The 20065-nt window shown below is 46.8% G+C and overlaps 1 protein-coding gene across 2 annotated transcripts in view; it reads right to left on the bottom strand.

Annotated features, from left to right (window-relative positions):
• Positions 1–10038: 10038 nt before the first annotated feature.
• The window catches only part of C12H1orf21 (chromosome 12 C1orf21 homolog), a 130556-nt gene continuing 120529 nt past the window's right edge, over positions 10039–20065 (bottom strand). For both annotated transcript variants that reach the window (XM_030031871.2, XM_030031872.2), the window contains exon 6: positions 10039–10804. In XM_030031871.2, coding sequence (XP_029887731.1) covers positions 10766–10804 — 39 coding nt within the window. In that variant the 3' untranslated portion in view covers positions 10039–10765. The remainder of the gene's footprint in view (positions 10805–20065) is intronic.

Below are 20065 nucleotides of genomic sequence, written 5' to 3'. Positions count from 1 at the left end.
AGATGCAGGAGCCCTAAATTTAAGTCCTTGTTCAAGTGTTCAGCAGCTTTTATGACATCCATTAAGTAGAAACCATTACCGGCCTTGCCAATGAAGTGCTAAATTTCTTCAGCTTACTGTTACAGGAGCATCAGGACTTCAGGGACTGGAGTTGTTTGGAGCAAAGGCACCTTCTGCCTTCCTCAGCCCTTGAAGGGTCTTGAAGCTGGGATACTCAAAAAAGCATTTTGGTCTGTGGGGTATATAACAACACACGTGAAGTCCTGTACGTTTCCTTTGCATCTATTTCTTTTGGGAGTAGTAGGTGTTCCTCAGATAGATGTCTGCTGTCTATTGACCCTGCAATTGCATTGGCAGCTGCTGCCGTACGTGCGGGCTCTGTGTTTCACTGGGGCTGGGCAGACAAACAGGTCAGACAGTGCAGGGCACCATGACTCAGAGCCAGGCAAACGGAAATGTTCTCAGAAGTCCAGTGCAAAACTGGGTCTTTGCAGAAAAGATTAAAATAATGATAATAAATATATGATAATTAAATTTATTAAAATAAATAATGATAATTAAAATAATGACAATACCACAAGGAAGCATGCGAAGAGGCGGAGATGGAAAGGGGAAAAGGGAGCAATTCTGCATAACCCTGATCCTCTCAGGCAGACAACACACTCACCATGAGAAACCAGAGCCTGAGACCCCATGCAGGAGGGTTTAACCTGTTGCCCTCCGTTGCTGCTGGGGCCTCGCGGGTGGTGGATGGGGCTTGGGAAGTCGGAGCAGAGTCATGAACAGCAGCAAGGTCTCTCTCTTGTAACTGGGATAACAAGAGACCTTGGAGCAAACCCTCAGCAAACTGTATTGCTTTTTATTGAAAAAAAAAAAAAAAAAAAAAAGAAAAAGGGGGGGAAAAAACCCATCTCACAGGAATCAATGTTCTCTCTTAGCAATACCCTCCCACAGTCCTTGGAGGGCCTGGGTGTCTCTTTCCATGTTCATCTCCACCACCTTGCCAGCTGTGATGCCCAGATGCTCTTTGGTGTAACAAGGAGTTGCCCTCCCCTTGAAGATGGTCTCTGAAAAGGCAAAAATACTATGCAAAATTAACAGCTAGGGTGCCTCCCAGCCCTGCCTCTCTCTGTATTTCCTTTATAACATGAAATCAGGAGTATTTTGGCAGTTATTTCTGGCTCTGAACACATCCTGATGCTCCTGTCTGCAGGGATTCTCATTGCACAGATGCACGAGTGTAAGGGAAGCACAGCAGCATTGGTACGTCACACCTCCTACTAAACCTATCCTTAATAATTACTTTATGCCAATAGTTGCATTTGATGGGCTGTTACTCCATTTTCACATTTCCACTTTCCAGTTAGGTCACCCAAAGCTGGAGAACTTCGGCGGCTCTGACCAAAATTCAGCCTCGGCTGCTGCTGCATGTCCCAAGATCCATCATTCACGTCAGCCTGAAGCTGCCGGTGGCAGGACCCCCATTTTCTTCCTAAGTGCTACATCAAAAGGTAATGTTAATAAACGTTTCCAGCTGGAATGGTCCTATAAAACACCATTTGCCTGGGAAAGTTCACCCAGGATGTTAAGCCCCAGCGTGGGCAAATTCATCTTTATTAATCCTTTGGTGGAGGGCACAGCGTGACGGCATGACACCAGGGCTGCTCCGACCGCAGAGGCATTTAAGCCAAAATTGTGAAAAAAAAGCATGCGCAGTACTCAGTGGTACCCGCACGTGCTTTCAGGGAGCACCGGGACCACCCCAGGACGGCTCAGCCGCCCCACCGGCTGCGACACCAGGACAGACCTGATGGCAGCAGTGTAGGGCAGAGAATAAGAAGAAATATAGAAAACCAGTTTCACCAATCCTTAAAACACCTTACCCGAGCATTTCTCTGCCTTCGCGCCCTTCACCAGGTGCTGCCATTGCCTTCGTGGGCTGCGAGCACCGGGCTGGGAAGGAGTTACTGGGTTTGGGGCACGAGCCCCAGCTGAAGGAGATGCTCGGAGGTTTGCCAGCGGAGCGGCAATGTGGGCGAGAAGAAATGATGAACAATTCAGAGCTGGTTGTACTGAATTTGATGCATTTTGGGATTTCTCTATAGACCTCTCCTCCTCGCGGGCAGCAGGTTGGTAACACAGTAAATGTTGATCGTTAGACACGTGTGATCCCTCCACAGCAAAAGTCTCTCCTCTGGCCCAACACTCCTCACACTCTGGTTTAAGAAAATCAGCAAAGGCAGCTTAGAAAGGCATAAGGGAAAAAAAAAAAAAAAAAAGGCAAAAGATGTGCAGGAAAGGGCAAAAAGGCATTTCCGACACAGGCCGGCTCTCGCAGCTCTTTTATGTAACCAAGCATGTGGCTTTCCATGTTTATTTTAGGGTTTGACACGAGTTATCTGATTACCAGGCAGAGAGCATCTCTGTTAAATGATGTCAATCTTCACCGTACTGGCATTACAGCATCATAAAAAATTACATAGCTGCTATTTTGGGTAGCAGCTCTCTCCGACTCAGTGAATAAATGCATCTCCATATGACTCACTCTGGGGGATTATTAATAGACACAAAAGCAGAATGCCAAAATCCTGAGAATATCACTCAGTTACCACATGTAGCTTTCTAGTTTCTTGCAGCAATCGCACTTGAGAACTTTTTGTCTCAAAAAATTAATATTATAGATATAGGGGGAACAAATTTTCTATTCAACTCATACCTTGAAGTCTTGGGCAGGTTTGGGGGCAGAAAGTCTGCAGCAATGGAGGATGCTCGTTGCTCCAGCTCTGGGTGTGCAGGGTACCACACTCCAGCCCTGCATTGCTGGGCTAACGCCTGTTCAGGGCAACGCCTCCTGCTAACAAACAGACCCGTTAAGGTGAGTCTGCCACTATTAACAAAGCTTCAAATAAAAGCTCAGGTCTCCTCATTTAAACAGAAACCATCCAGGACGGCAGAGCAGTGGGGAGGAGGTGAATTGTTCCAAGAGGGAAGAAATCACACGCTTCTCCTTTTGCTGCGTGACAGCCATATCTGCGTGACAGATAAATTGGCGATAGGCAGCAACCGGCAGATAAAGATACGGACTCAAGCCTGGAGCTCACCCTGCCCGGAGGCTGGCTTCTTCATTCAACCAGCTTTTCAGTAATCAGGGTGAAAGTCATCAGTGAGGTCCTCCGTGCTGTCCTGGCCCTGCTGGCACACAAAACTGCTGCGTTCAAATAGAGTCAGCTTTGATAATGCGGGCAAACCTTTAAAAAAAAATGACACTTTTCCCCTAAAATGTTCTGTTGGTGTTTGTGACACTGCTGAGACGCTGCCATGGGAGCAGGGATTAGGTGTTCATGAGGATGACATTATAGCTGGCTTTTACAAAGCAGGTTCACAGTCCCACACGTGTTCTTGATGATGATGATGACTGTGCCATCTTCAAGCTCAAAGAGAGCATTCACCTGAATGTCAAAGACATGAACTCATTTGAATTCTACCAACTTTCACATTTCACAGTTCCCCTGTGCTGGGATTTGTTTCCCTTTGCCGAACACTATATCCACAACAGCACAATAACTATAGTATGAATTTTCACCCTTTCACCAACTTTTTGGATGTTTGACATCAAGGTTTGCTCCCCAACAGTAAAGCAAATAACATGCCCCTCCAAAGCCATCCCTGCATTCCTTGTCTCCTCTCCCCAGACATCTCCAGAATGAAACTACATAGGTAAACATTTCAGCCTGAAAAAGGAGCTTTTCCCAGTGGTAGCAGGACCCGGAGCAGGGGCCAAAAGGCAGCAACGCTCCATCCTGCTTGCCACGGGGGGTGGCACGTGGACACACACTTGCATTCACCCAGCTTACAGATGGTGTTGGCTTTATAAAATGTTCTTTAATGTTTGTTAGGTTAGAAAAATTTAAGCTTACAGAGCTGATTATGCTGGGTATGTGGCTCCGTAAAGCCTGGTGCTCTTCATTGGTGGCAGGGAAGGGGTGATGAGCTCTACTGCTGGTCCTCACAGGCTGATATGATGTGGAGGTGAGGGAGGTTACCCCCACACTGGGGAGGTGGAGGCACCTGATGGGCCACCAGAGCTCAGGGTTGCTCTCGGTTTATAAAAGAAAGGGGAAATGGCCAACGTGGCAAGATGCATTGTAAAATGTGAATATAAAGCATGTATGTTGGATATGAAGCCTACGGGGCATCGTGGACTGTCATCTGTGAAGCAGCAATGCAAACCAAAGCTGTTGATGGGACAGAAATGCCGACAGCAACTGGAAATGACCCCCTTTTATTTAAAGCCCACATTAAATTTGTTCCTTGGCAGATGCAGACATTACCCAGCTGGAAGCCTCTCCTAGTCTGAAGATCTGGTGTGTCAGCCAAGCCGATCTGGAGTTGAGTCATTGCTAACTCCAAAATCAAAGTGACAGGTAATTATTGTTTTATAGACTTGATAAAACTGAAATAGCTGAGAACTGAATATTTATCTTCAGTCTAATTTTCGGATGATGACAGCAATGTCTTCAGAACTTTAACATGTCTCTCTGGTGCTTCATCTACCCATTCACTCTTGCCTACTAATGCAGATTTTAAAGTATGTGTTGTGCTTCATGGGCAGTGCCAGTCATCAGTTGGGCTCTCTTACAGCAATTAAAAGGCATGCTGCAAAAAAAATCATGCAATATTGCCGATCGCTGCCTCCTTTCTCTTACAGCCGTGGTCACCGTGTCTTGTGGCAGCACCACGCACAACTCCACTGACTGCAGAGAAGGTCAGAGCCTGCCCGAGCGCGCATGGGGATGATGGGATGAGGGCATTCATGGGCTGAAGATTTCACTTGTGCAGCCAGGATTTGGAAAGCACTGCTATTCCTGTTGTGCACAAAGGGATGGAGAGGTGCAGTAAGTCAACCCAGGTTCTGCATGGTCCATCCATGGCCACAAAGGACTCGTGGCAGGGGAGGATGCAAAGCTGGGTCTTCTAGGTCCCAGCACAGAGACTTACTTAAAAAAAAAAAAACAAAACACCACCACCTCTGACTGAAAGCAAAGGAAGAAATTAATGTTAAGTTTCAGATGGTATAGTTTTGGGGCTGGAGTCCAGTATCAGAGAAGGGTTCATGGGATCCAGGAAACAGCAGTATTAGTAGTCAGATAATTAACCAGCTGTTTTGATGATCCTTTTCAAGGGCATTCTGGCCAAGATCTGCTAACTGGTTTCTCTGTTATATCTATTTGCATGTCCATCCTCTCCATCTGCCTACAGGGTTTCCAGGCTGCTCATCACCCCCGATACCATAACATCTATGTGCCTCCCAACAGCACCAGGCAAATAAAACACCTGCAAGCATGACTGCTTCATGAGAAGTCAAAGTGGATCCTGCTCCAGGCATGTTTTTAAAAAGATAAGTCTAAACAGAGATTTGGAGGAATAATCAGAGGAAAGGCCATCTGCTGAACAGTCCCAGCGAGTCCAAGACAACATCCTAAAAATCACCAGCCACACCAGCAAAAGCCCTAAGAGCTTCTAATACACTGCTCAGTTCTTCATGACGAAGTGGGAATCTCTGCAAAATTTTAGAGAAGCCCAGAGTTTGTCAAGCTACACTCTCTAGTGGTTCTACAGAGCTTAATTTATGTGGAAATCCTGCAGAGGCTCAGGAAGTCCATCCACCCATGCAAGTCTTGCTCCTGCAAGGGGGTATTGCCCATTTTTTCCCAAATGGGACAGGGTGGGATTTGCTCAAGTCCTTCATTAGTTTCCTCAAAGTCCTGGCGCTGGAGAGAAACCACTCCTGGTCCCTCATGTTGCACACAGAGACCTGGCCCAGAACATCTCCTGCCAGGATTCTGGAGGGAAAAAAGTACAAGTGACAGCATCTAAATGATGTGAAATGATCCGCAGCCTTCCGAGATGAAAAAAGCACTAATAGGAGTTCGGGTTTCTTTAATCCAGTTTAGGTGCAGACTCCTGTGACTCAAGATATGCCTTGGGTCAAATGCTGCTCTTGGTTATAGGGTGATGATGTTGAGGCAAAACAATGCCTTGGCATTGAGGGTTGGTGCTGGCGTCCAAGAGCAGGATTGCCCCTTGCCCCTGAAAAAGCCAGATATCAAATGCCAACCTCCAAAACAGAGTAAAACCAGAGCGGCACGCAGAATAGCCGGCTCCTCCTTGGACGAAAGCAGTCACAACCCAAGCGCATTAGAAAATCATCGCACACAACCACATAACACACACAACCACACTTCAGGTAGGAGGGTAAAGCTTCCTTCTGCCAACCACAACTGGACCTGCCCCCTTGGTGAGCTGGATGCTGTATGGAGGGTGGAAGGGTTTGGGAGGGGGCACAGGTGAAGAAAAACTCAGAATAATTAAATAAAATACAGGCATCATCTTTTTAGGCCAAAGCTTATGTGTTGCGACAGATACAATATGGAGACAGTGAGTGAAGGAGACATTGCCAAAAACCTCACAAAACTAGACTGAACACAAGAATGTGTCTCTATCCCTGCCTACTAGTGATGGAGACAAAAATAAGTGTCAGACAGACAGTCAATAAACAGATTTTTCTTTTCCCCAGGTGGCCCTCTCCAGGTCAAACGCATCCTATGAGCGCTGCACCAAACTGTGCCCAAATTGCCCCGAGAGCATCAACGTTCTATCTCAGCAAGCCCTGCTTGTTAGGTGAATGACGATGATGATGATGCAGCTCTGGCATGCTGGCTTTGTGCCTGCCTGGGACGGAACATCCATCCAGGCAGCCCGTGGAGGGCTATGGGCCCATTGGGTTGGGTATTTGGGAGGCTTTGGCTTGCACCAGCCATGGCATAAGGCTGGATCTGGGGCTGGTCACTGGCCTCTTGGGCAACTCTTCCCACTCCCTGGCTCCTCTCCTTGCTCTTGCCCAGGGCTAATGCTTGAAGTAGGCTCCGAGGAGGAAAACCAGCCCAGCTCAAAGGGCTTTAGAGAAAGGAAAAAGCACATCAAGGGAAGAAGGTTGACTGCAAAACCCCTTCACCACAATTTTCTCCAAGATCTCAGAATATGACTCAGAGCTTATTAAATAGTGTCAGCCTCCTAAAGAGAAGTTTGGCCCCAAATGGTTTTCTTGGTATTTCTTTTAAAAGAAACCTTGAAAAACCCATTTACAACTAAGCACAGCACATCTGATACAAGCAGTTTTCCTTTTCTTCCCACCCTCTTCTTTCCCACCCCACTGAATATATCTCAGTGGAGTGAAGTAAGGTGGAGGTAAGCCTTCAAGGAGAGATGCAGTTTAAGCTACAGTAATCTGCTTCTACTATTATAGATGCTCAGCCACTGCATATATTTAGACTTTTAACAAAATCTGCTAGGACTTTGCAAAGGTGGAAGAAATAAAGCAGGTTAAAAACCAATGTTCATCCAAGTGACCTTTTGGGTCTGCTTGTGGCATGTGCAACTTCTTACAAGGAGGTTTGGTTATTCTTGTCCCTTTCCCAAATGCTACATGGCTCCCACCAGGTCCCTGCACTTGCTCTGGATATGTTTTTGCAGCAAGTTGTTGCTCAAGGCTTGAGAATACGGTTATCCTGCTTCAACAAGCAAAGCAGACCACTCTTAGGGGCTGAGGGGTGGAGAGAGGGACGTCAACCCAAAGGCTGAAGTGCTTAGAAACCATCTTATATTTCATAGACTTCAGACATTCAAGACTGGAAAAAGGTTTCTGCTCTAAGTTTTTTTCCATAAGCATGACTCCTTTTAGTAAGTAATCAGCACTGATCTTTTAGCTTTTCCATATCCCAAAGAGTTTGAGAGTAAGTCTCCTGTCTGACCAAGAACCTGAGTCAGCTGAAAACCATCAAGAAGCTCCTGGGTTCTGCTTGGCACACCATGATGGTCGCAAGATGCGCCATGGCCAAGGATTTGCTGACTGGGTGTGAACGGGCAACACCACCCCCCCCAGCCTCAATTCTCTTCATGTTTTCATGTTTCTTGCAGAAGGGTAGAGCAAATCAAAGTCTGTTGCCCTCACCCCAATCCCACCAGCAGCCTGGGGCAGTTCTGGAGCACGTCGACTCCAAAGACAACTACTAATGCCCTCCAAACCTCCTGCCCACCCTCATGCCTCCACAACCAGCAGCAGGACAGTCTGCCCAGGTATTCACAAATATTGTCACCTAGAGGTCCATCAGTAAGGTTAAGATCTATACAGAAGACTAAAGCACTTGCTGCTGGTCACATTAAGCGCACAGGTAAAATGGGAATTAGTTCTCCTTCCCTCACAAAGCTTCCACCAAAGCCCATGCTTTTGGTGCCATCATCATCGGCAAGGAAAATAGAAAAAAAAAAAAAAAATTAAAACTAATAGGTGGCTGAAAGGAACTCCATGTAAAAGGAGGCTAGTGTATTGAAAGACCACGATGTATCTGTAACACAGGCTTTGTATGGGGAAATTTATACATGAGATGTTCAGCGTCTAGAAAATGAACAATGTTTCAAAAGGACAGCCCCAATTCCACCACTCTTGTACTACTTGGAAAAGCTTTATAAGGCAGTTTTGAGAAAAGGATTTGTGGGATCAAGCCCCAGGACTTTTTATTAATTAAAGTGTTTAAATAATTGAAATGTGCAGTCTCTTGACTCTCCTTAGCATGGCTACCTGCTTGAGAGCTGACATAAATTATGGAAAAAACAATCATATGCAAGAGGACAGAGTTAGCACCTTGAAGAATTTGTAACAGATCAAACGGCTCCGTAGCACTGAGAAATGCCAACAGCCCTAAGAAGGACAATGTGATGGGAGGAAGGCAGTGAAATCTCATCTCTGGGGAAGTCAGGATGCTCGGGAACAGCTGTGTGGTTAAAGCAGCTGCCGAAATGCTGCAAGGATTTAGGAAAATCAGAAGTTGCTGGGAATTTTTGACCATTAACAGGATAAAGAAGCACGTGGTGAAACCTGCCAGAGAGGATCCTGTCACTGAGCTTTTATATGGGATGCTATTAAAGCTAGGTAGTGCTTGAGTTGTCCCAATCCTGTGATACAGCAATGACTCAACTCAACAGGAGACCAGGGGACTGAGCAGTCCGCAGCATTCAGAAATAGCTTCTACCTTAAGAAGAGAGCTTGATACTGCAGCCTCACAAATGCTGCTTGGAAAGCTGCTCTTGCTGGAGGTGCTCACATCCAGTCCTGCACGAATAAGAGTAACTCCCGGGTCTCTCTCCCTGGTGGGCCCTCCCTACCCCACTGCCTGAAAGCCAAAGGAAAATCCAGTGCAGGGAAGGAAGCATAAGGAACTTGCCTTTTTTTTTTGCAATATTTTTTTGCAATGGCACAGCATTAATAGGGAACAAAATCTTCTGACGTGGACTGTCCAACCCCACTCGGAGCAAACATTGGAGGAAATCTCTTTAGTCATGAAAATCCCTAATATTTTAGTGATTTTCAGAAGTCACAGGCTATTTTTGAGGGACTTCAAACCCTTTAAAGGGATCTGACTTTCAGAAGGTCCAGTGACAAATGGCCAACGTTAAAGGGCTTTGGGCCGAGTGCCCCATTCACGTATCAGCCATATCAGCAAAAGATGCTATTAATGCAATCTCATGGTCTGTTCCACATACATCACACACATCAGAGCAATGAAATCAATACAATACAGAAACCTATGTCCTGACAAAGTGTCTCCATGGGATGCAGTGCAAACCTGGCCCTCATATGGTGTCAAAGCAGGAAGAAATATCAGTACAGGTAACAATCTCTTTTGAAATAATAAATACAAAAGGTGGGGTTTTTTTGTTTCTTCAGGTTTTTTTTTTGTTGTTGTTTTTACTCATGACAGCATTTGTTAAAAATATTACATCTGCTTTTGAGAAGGTAATATCCTCTCTGTATAATGTGGAAAAATAAACTCTACAGGACACGCAACAGATACCCCCAGCTGGCACACAGCTGCTCCAAGAGATTAGATCCACAGACTCATTAATGCAGAGAGCTTGTTTTGCCTTCCTTGTCCCCCAACTCTTAAAACATTGTGTTGTAGGAATGGTAAAAGACAAGAATACATAAAAACAGTAAAATGTTTATTTTCTTAGAAAAAAAGAGATTCAAAATGATTGTGATCACACTCCCATTCGTGCTCAGCAAAGCCAATACTGCAAGCTTAGTCCTTGATTAAGATATCTATTAAATGAAATTCTTTTTCCTCTTAAAATACAAATTCCTGCTCCTGCATCACTTCCAGTATTTCAGTGATAACATGCTTTTAACGGATAATAGTTTCTCGGCTTCTTCTCAGCAGAGAAACAAGGCCTGCCGTGGCAAAAACATCCCATCTCCAAAGCTTGAAATCACCAGCATTAATAAGCACTCCGGCCCAAACGCGGACTGACAGACAGCTTAAGGGTGTTTCTTAGATGCTTGAATGTTCACTTATGGAAGCTTTGTATAACACTACCTCATCTGATAGAAAACAGGCCAGAAGCCTCAATAAAATCAACAACGTCTTTTGGATTAACTTTAAGGATTTGCTGCGTATCTGGACACAGAAAAAAGTGAGAAGTTGCAACAAGTTTTAACTAGCAGCAACAAAAACAGTTCCTTACGAGTTCTTAGCAATATTCCTCATCTGTTCATTAAGAAACACTGTAACTGAATGGAGCATATAATGTGGGAATGATCTTCTTCTGTTATGTAGTGCTGTTTGCTCTAGAAGACTTCCAAAAGGTCTCGACTGGGTTGTAATCTATTTACACAGTAGTATTCCTGGAGCGAGGGGCAGAATTGGCACTATGTGACATCCTCCTCTTCTGAACAATAATCACGACCCTGTAAGGAAAAAAGCCAGACAGTTTGTAAATGACTACTTGAAGACAGGAGTAACATAAATCAAGGGAGCACTTACTAGTCATACATATAAGTTCTCTAAATTTAGGAGATTTACACGGTAGAAACTTTAAAAATAGGGAATGGAGTTTGCACAACTCCTCCAACCTTCCTGAAGGTTTCCATGAAACCAGGACAGGAGACCCTTCCCTTTCTGTCACTATTAATCTCATAAATTTCATCCCCTATATTGAATTCCAGGGGCAGTCCAATAAACTGATTTACAATACTATTTTATGTAAAGATACGCCTTGATGGACACAACTCTATAGATCTGTTGCAAAAACATAATCTCTGAGGCAAAAGCAATGAAGCATGTAATCTATGAGCAAGACAAGTCAGCTGCTGTGAACGAGAGTACTTCATCTGATAACCTAGCAAGAGTTTAATGTAAGAGCAAAAGATATTATTCATCTTGAAATTACACTTGCACAATGGGGGACAACAGGCTACCTTTCACAAAACACAGACTTCTTACAGACCAGTCACGTTATGCCTTCCAGCCCATCCCAAACACAAGACTTGCAGCAGCATCTATCTAAGTATTACCCTTGGGAACATCTGGAGAAGATATGTCCCATCCCTCACTAGCTGCTTCTTGCAAAGCAGCAAGAAGAGGACCCAACGGGACCCACTGTCCTGTTTCTCTACACAGAAACAGATGGAGCTGAGCTTTTCAACACACAAGCCACCCAAGATATCCTGCGTAAAACAAGTGCCTCAAACGTGGTACCAAAAATCTCAACCTCTGGACTGTTTCGCATTGTTCCCATGTGCCGGGTGTACCACCCGAGCGCTTGCATGGAAAATCCCAGCAACCAAGCAAAGGGCTGGCAAAGAAGAAGAAGAAAAGGAGAAACACGAGAGTCTCAGACCTGCAATAAAATGTAAAAGCTCAACAACACCCTGTAAGCAGAAGAGACCAACTCGGCAGTGGTAAAATGGCTGAAGCTCTACTCACTCAAGGAGTGGTACCCAGTTGCCCCACAAATCAACTCCAGTCACTGTCCTGTCTGGAAAGAGACAGGGGAAGGAAAAAAGTAAAAAAAGAAAAGCGAGAGATGTTTCTTGATGCAGCGATCAGTTTATCTGGGATGCACAGCTGGGGTACACATCAGGAACAAAGGCTCCAAAATGTCTCTGCAATTAAAATCCCACTGGCGATGCTGGGATTGCACAGCGTGCTTTGCTGGAGGGTCCGCACCCAGGAATGTGTGGCGCTTTAACAGCTCTCTGTGGCCCAATACTATTAGTAAAAAGGCTTTCTTAGTATGTTGAAAAAAAACCCCAAGAGACTAATCAGCCCTAATTTCAATTCAGCAATCACTGACCCAGAAAGAAAAGAAAAAAATACATTTTTTAAAGCAAAAGATTTGACTCAGAAAGAAGGAATGCTGAAATACTTTGCAGCAAAGCCCAAATCCATTGGTTTTCTCCATGCCAGGGACCACAATGCATTTGGACAAACCCACGAGACTGAGCTGGTGGAGATGAAGGGTTTGTGCAACATGCTTCAGAGCTGTGAAAGCCACCAGTAGCAAATGATGACTGAGGCTCAGGGCATTTCCAGGAGATTGATTTACCTGGTTCCCAGGCCTCCTGCTCAAGAGGGAGCCCCGTGGCCCATCATTCCCCACTACACCATGCACCAGTGGCCAGCAGTGCTATTAAAGGCTCAAACAGACCCAAAACATGGAAGAAAGTTGTCTTGCATTTTTCCCCTCCCATTCCTCCTGCCGTTCTTCTGCTTCTGAGTCTGCTCTGTGGCAATTAAGTGCATCGCTCCCCAAAAGGATTCCAAGAAACTGCTTAAAAAGCAACGTGCTGAAGAAGTCCTTGCCACGGCACGGAAGTACCACCTCTCACCCACTGCCCGAAGGCTGCCGAGAGGCAGGCTGCTGCTGCCAGACACTTTATTTCCATCTTCACACCAGTGGGGATGGAGACACCTCGGTGTCTTGGAGGTGGCCTTCAAGGCTGTGGCCCTCGGTCACTGGCGGGCGGGGAGCTGCCACCATCCCAACCTTCCCGCCAGCCTGCTCCTTCCCGTGAGCGTGCGTGGGCAGTGACGGCACAGCCGAACGGGGGAGGAGGGTGAGAACTGCCTGAAATGCCAGGAACACCTCCCACACCTTCCTGCAGCGCAACACGCCGCTCTTCCACCCGCTGAGCCCCCCGGCATGGACCCGCAACCCCAACCCAACTGGCTTAATTTGATGCCCAAACTGTGCTAACACCTTGACGGCGAGACGAGGGGCCCCGCTGCAGCCCGAGGCTGCTGTGGTTTTTTGCAGGGAAATGCTCCAGAGCTGGATTTGCCCCGCTGACGCACCAGCTGGCGGGAAGGGGGAGGACGCGACAAGGGGCTGGGGGGACACACACCCCGCAAAAGGCTCCCGCGGCCACTCAGCAGCTGGCTGAAGTCTTCACACCCACTGCCCCGCTCCGCCGCAGAGCTGCACGGAGGACCGTGCTGCAATGCAGGGGAAGGGACGCATTTGTTACACACCAAGAATAATGTTGGAGCGAAGGCACGGCGGGCTGTCAGCCTGCATGCAAAATTAGGGGTTTTGTTTTCACTTGGGGTTTACGGCGAGTTAAGAGGATGTTGCTTTTCTTTCCTTGGGAGAAGGAAGGGCCATGTCCACCTTCTTAGTGGCGGGATGTGATACCAGCTGCAGGACCACCCTGCTCTGGCAGGTTTGGCTTATTTTGTTAGGGGTGGGAATCGGCTGTGACAGCAAACACCCCGTTTTGCACGTACTGCTGCACCCATCCCGTCTGTCCTGCACCCACTGCCCTGGCTCCGCTGCAAAGTCCCACACCAACATGCACCCAGTATTTAATTCCAGCACAAAAACAAAGCATGTGGGGCTCAGCCCAGCAAGGTCTGAAGTGTCCTGGCCCAGTTCAACGGGGTTAAGCACACACTAGTCTTTAAGCACAAGGGAAACAGCATTTAAGCCCTGGAGCAGCTCATGAGCAGAAAGTCAAGCAGGTGCTTTAGCACCTTCTTGAAGGAAGGCTTGTGGTAAGTGAGGTCTCCTTGAAGAAATACATAGCAATGGGTATTTATCCTCCTACAAAGAGCAGGAGAGGGGGGGAAACCATGCTACAAGGAGGCCCAAAAAGTTAAAATTCCCCCGTTTTTTTTTATTTTTCTCTAAAGCTTATTCCCTAATTGAATTTTTGTCAGTAATAACAAGGTCAGTGTTCCTCAGGAAGATCAGAAAAAGAATAAAGCTGCCTTCCCTGCTGCATTGTAAATCCAACACATGGGTTTCTCGTTGGTGCTCCTTGGGCAGAAAGGCAGGAGAGGTCTCTACCTCCCCATCGGCAGAGAACAAAGGCTGCTTTGGTCCTGCTAAGCACCATGGCCCCAATCCAGTAAAATACTTAAAAATGTCAATTTTTGACCCCTTGGTTGTTTCAGAGGATGCTGGAGGAGATGATACCTCGAGTGCCTGCACCGGTGATCAGTGAGATGCCTGCTGTGCTTGAGATGAGGAATTATCCTGGTGGGGCTGGGCAAAACCTCACTTGAAACAGTGAGCTAACAGCTTGCAAAGCTGATAAAGTCTTCTGAAGAAACCACACTGAAATACTGACCATGTGAAGCAGCAGTCAAAAGACGAGCTCTATGACATGAGTAGACGAGCTCCGGTAGCATCTGAGTGCAGACCGAAGTGATGGTGGGATTTCTTGGGGGAGCAGATGTGTGTCAGGAAGGAAAAGAAGAAAGCAAGGAAGATGACACCCCACCCCCCACCCCCCCCAATTAGAGCAGCATCGTGGCTGAAAAATTAGAGTGCAGGATTGCCGGCCAAACCCTGTCCCTGCTGCCCAGGGAGCAGGCTCCCGTGTCCAGAGAGCCACATGCCCAGAGCATGCAGCTGGTGACAGGAACGTATGGGCCATCCTTTCATAGCCTTTAATAGCACGGGCTATTAAATAAGTTTTAATGACTGAGAGTTTAAATGTACTACACCGAGGAAGATGAGAAGGGGAACACACACATCCAAGTCCAGGTAATTCCCGAGAAATCCTGTCTTCCTCCCCTGCAGTTTCAAAATCCAACTTTCAACTTTTGTAGATGTCCACAGAAATGCCTTAACACAAGTGTGTGAATATAAGATAATTAAAAAAAGCCTTATGTTCCTTCCCTGCTGCTTGCACCCAAACCAGAAGGGCTCATTCCCCTGCTCTCTCCCCTCGCTGCATCTAGAAAGCGCTGTCATCCTGATGCCCCTACCAGGGCATGCATCACAGCTGATGATATCCTTTTAGAGAAAAAAAAGAAAAAAAAAAAAAAACCACAGGAAAAGCCCTTTTCCCCATTGTTGCAGTGACAGGCCAATAAACAAAACCCCATGCCACCCGAATGCAGAAGCCTTCCTGGTTCAATAGCCTTTTGTGCAGCTGGCGGCCTTGCCGAGGGAGAGAAGGCAGCTAAGGAGATGCTTCTTCCGGCACGGCTCTGCAGCTTGGCACCAGCATCCTCGCGCTGTGGCCCTGGCGAGGAGAGGAGGAAGAGCAGGCTGGATGGCCTGGGAGAGGGAAATGAGCTGCACCAAGCAGCCCTTTCTTCTGCGGCGGCTGAAAGAGCTTGTGGGACACAGTGGTCCCTTTCAGAGGAGATGGCCAGCACTGGGAAACGTTAGCCTGGCTCTGCGGTGGGAACCCTTTTCATCAATCTGGTTTTGTTTACAGTGCTCGCAGAAAGGATGGGAAGAAAATACCAGGAGGTGGCACTAAATAATTGTATACTGTGCTCATTTTTGTCCATTTCTTATTTTGCTAGAGAAAAATCAAGAGAGTCATTAAGAGCAATCTACTTTGCTAATGAGTTTTAGCTTAGTAATTCTGCCCTTGCATACATTTTGGTTAGCACCCCACCCCTATTTCTAACAGCACTCTTTAAATACGATACAAGGAGCTGCATTGTGTCTTCCCCCTGTGTTTCATGCCCAGTTTTACTAATGAGGGGATGGAGTGAGTTGCTGCCAGGCATCTCTCCCATGGCCTCCAACAACAAACCAGTAGTCTCCAACCCAGCTCCCGGCAGCCAGGTGTGCAGATCGGCAGAGAAACCCCTGCAAACCCACCCTGGCACAGGTGTTCAAGACCAAGTTATCTCTCGACCCAAAGTGACATCCCCTGTGGAAGCAGAAACACGTTGGCCTGGGCTCAGGGTATCCACTGGCCCCATGAGAGTTCGTAGCAAGACATCTTCATGTGCTATGACATTTTTTGAATCTCATTTTCTTCCATGAACATGTTTGCATTGTGACTATTTTTTTAATAAACCACTGTAGCCATGTAGGAAACAGCTTATGATGATGGGACTGGTGATGATTTCCTCTGGTACAGCTTACCTGGATTGTTTTGGGGTTGTTTTTTTTTACACTACAAAGCCAGAGATGCTTCTTTTCTGAGGGTATAATCCCCAGATATAATCCTAGAACTTGCTTGTCAGCTGTTCAATTATACTTCAGCCTTGGTAGTTTTACCTACAGTGAGACAGCAGCCTACACACTGTGCCACAGACTACAGTAATAAAATATCCTTAAAGGAGATAATTTCTGATGATCATTTTACTGCTCCGTATGTAGGATTCAGAGAAAGCAGTCATTTTTCAGACCATTTTCCATGATAGCCATCAAAATGTTTTTGCTACCAAGCGCTAAATGGGGTAAATTTTCCACATTCAACATTTTATACTTTGCAGCTTTTAATTTTGCTTTTATTTCATGTTTTCAGGGAAGCCTTGTGGGACAAGGCCCTGTTATGGAGGCATGCACAATCAAATCCAACAGGTGTTAAAGCTCAGATTTATTCTTCAGTAAAAAGTTAGTTAGAACTTGGTAACATTTTGTAAACCACAGGCTCAATGATGTAAAGGGAATTAATAATACACAGCTGACTTAAGAATTCTTAAGATTTAAAATGATGGCTCCAAAATGCACATATCACTCACCTAAAAGCTGAGGGCTCTCTCCTTCGAGGAGTTACCTCGGGCGGTGTCCCGACCCAAGGGGTAGTCCCCAACTGCAGACCCGCTGCTCCGAGGAGGACTGATTCCCCCATGTCCTCCGGTGGGACCCCGTTGATACTCCTGCCGAATCTGACCTGTGGTCATTTAATCCCTATTGGCCAAGAAGGTCACCTCCGTGTACCTGGCGCATCTCAACTGGCCAGTTCAAATTTCAACCTGCAGCCTCCAGGGTTTGGGGTTTTTTTTTCTCTTCTCCTTGCCTGGAGAAGTTTCGTTTCCTGTTGAGGGGTGTACTGTCACAGGCCCCCTCAAGTCTGTGGACCTGAGATTGCAAAGACTGTGCCCAGGATTAATCCTCCGCTCTGAGCCATCCTGTTCAATTAGTGGGATTTCTTCTGAGAGGGTAAGGTGGAGTTTGCATGTGGTCCTACACAAGCAGGGTCCGAATAAAATTGAGATGTAGGGGGAAAAAAAAAAAAAGACGACTGGAGAAATTTTAGGAGACATGGCAATTTGTCTTCTGTGTTTCACAGCAACTCTTTGTGAATCCATATACAATATCTAACTAAATTAGTCCTTGCACTATTAGATTAGAGAAAACATAGGTAACTAATTTATTTGCCTGAATACCAGTACAAACAGCCTCATTTTGCTACAGTTTCTCACTGCAGCCAGCAGAAAACACCAGGTCATGCAGACAGGGATGCTGTTAGTGGGCTGCAATTCTATCTTCTTAATCAGAGATGGTATTTAAAAACCAGATTTATCACACCATGATGAGTGCAGCGACTTTCCCTGTCCTGGCTTGGCTGTTGAGACCCATTTCTCCTCTTCTGGGCATCACACAGCAGATCTCAGATTTATCCAGCGGCTGCTGCGTTTGCTTTAGGAGGAATGTGTCTGTCGCTCTCTGCTTCCTTCTCGGGTTTCCAAGTCATATTTCTGCCTTCATGTCTCAGCTCAAGTTAATCACTCATACCTCTGACCCATGTCTTTCTAATTTACTCTGGGGGGGTTCTCTCCTGGAGCTTAATTGCTGCTATTACTTGTTGCTCATCCTCTGCTGGAATGTATTTATGTGATTTCAGGCAAGGCCGATTCTCAAAAAATTATGATAATGCTGTCACCAGGTGAGCAGCCCCCTTACCGCTGCCTCTCTGCTCCATTTTCCTCCTGAACTCTTTGTATGCACATGCCTTTTTGTCTCCAAATGCACAGCCCATGACTCTACTCACAGTAACTTCAGCGAGCGTGAAACCCCAAGAGGACTCACTGCAGCTCCCGGCAGATGTCGGGAGCATTTCTGAGCCAGCTTTTGCCACAACTCTCGGGCCTTGTGCTGCTCACAGATGACTTGGTCTTTCCTTTTCCTCTTCTCTCCCTGCGTGGTGCACATCCAGCCTTGGTGTTGCGCCGAAGCTGTGCTCACCCTCTGCCACTACACCAGCACCCCATCATCTGAAAACCATCCCACAGCTGTGCTGAGATTTGTTCAACCTTTTAATTGCCTGGTTCCTATCTGTCTGGATGCATGCTGCTGTCACGGAAACACCATCACAAGAAGCACTCTGTGGTCTGTCATATACATATGACACATACATATGACATATAACTACTGTTTCCTGTGCTGTCCACTGCTTAACTCTACCCAGCTATTCCCAACGTCCCACGTAACTTTGTATCTCTGGCTTCTCATCAGGTTTTGGGGTGGTTTTTAGCTCAAATTCTGGTGCCTCTGAAATGACCTGGTTGACTCTAGCAGAACCAACATCTGACCCTCCGTGTGAGGCTGACTTTTACATTCTCAGTCAGTCCTACCTCAGCATTCAGTGCCGAGCCTTCGTTTCAGTATTTCTTCCTTCCAACAAACCCTATGAATTGAATTACCATCATCACACACAGTTCCATACATGCAAGTTCAGTTCTAGCTCTCCGAGCAGGGACAGACACCCATGCAGAGATAGGAACAGATGCCTCCCTCTGAATGCCTCACAGTGTTTTGACACCGAATTTTGGTAGCCAGAAGCTCCATGTGTTGGGGTTGACATTCTGGTTTTTACCTTTGGGTGGCATTTGCAGAAGGCAGTTCAGCTTCGTACAGGCAGCCACGAACGCAGGTGCGTGTTGGGTACTGACAGGGGCTAGATTTTCAGAGAAATTCTCCAGACCATTTCATTAAGGCTTTTTTGATCTCCAGGATTCGTAAATACTTCATATTTTCAATTGCTAAAACATCAGCCTGTGTTCTTTCCATTTCACGCTTTGATTACAGAAATTTTATTTCCGCTGACCTTCTGTTTGCTTAATCGTTTTGCTGAGTCCAAAATGCCCATTTAATTTTCCTCTCTAATTTGTAGCACACACGTTAGAGTTGTTGTTACTCATTTGTATTAGGTGACTGTATTGGTTTTGTTGGCAAGGTTTTGGTAGCGGGGGAGGTTACAGGGGTGGCTTCTGTAAGAAGCTGCTAGAAGCTTCCCCTGTGTTCAAGAGAAAGCCAATACCAGCTCTGAGACGGACCCGCCGCCGGCCAAGGCCGAGCCAATCAGCGATAGCGGTAACGCCTCTGTGATAACATTTTTAAGAAGGAAAAAAAAGTTGGGACAGGCAGATTCGGCAGCCGGAGAGAGGAGTGAGAACATGTAAGAGAAACAACTCTGCGGACACCAAGGTCAGCGAAGAAGGAGGGGGAGGAGATGCTCCAGGCGCCGGAGCAGAGATTCCCCTGCGGCCCGTGGGGAAGACCATGGTGAGGCAGGCTGTCCCCCTGCAGTCCATGGAGGTCCACGGTGGAGCAGATATCCACCTGCAGCCCGTGGAGGACCCCACGCCGGAGCAGGTGGGTTTCCCGAAGGAGGCTGTGACCCCGTGGGAACCCTGCGCTGGAGCAGGTTCCTGGCAGGACCTGCGCATCTGTGGAGAGAGGAGCCCACGGAGCAGGTTTTCTGGCAGGACTTGTGACCCCGTGGGGGACCCACGCTGGAGCAGTGTGCTCCTGAAGGACTGCACACCGTGGAAAGGACCCATGCTGGAGCAGTTCGTGAAGAACTGCAGCCCGTGGGAAGGGCCCACGTTGGAGAAGTTCGTGGAGGACTGTCTCCCGTGGGTGGGACCCCACGTTGGAGCAGGTTAGAGTGTGATGAGTCCTCCCCCTGAGGAGGATGAAGCGGCAGAAAACAACGTGTGATGAACTGACCGTAAACCCCATT

The sequence above is a fragment of the Aquila chrysaetos genome, chromosome 12 (genome assembly GCF_900496995.4).
Source record: "Aquila chrysaetos chrysaetos chromosome 12, bAquChr1.4, whole genome shotgun sequence".
Classification (NCBI taxonomy): Eukaryota; Metazoa; Chordata; class Aves; order Accipitriformes; family Accipitridae; genus Aquila; species Aquila chrysaetos.
The sequence above is the reverse complement of the archived record's forward strand: the minus strand, read 5'-3'. Positions and strand labels throughout refer to the sequence as shown.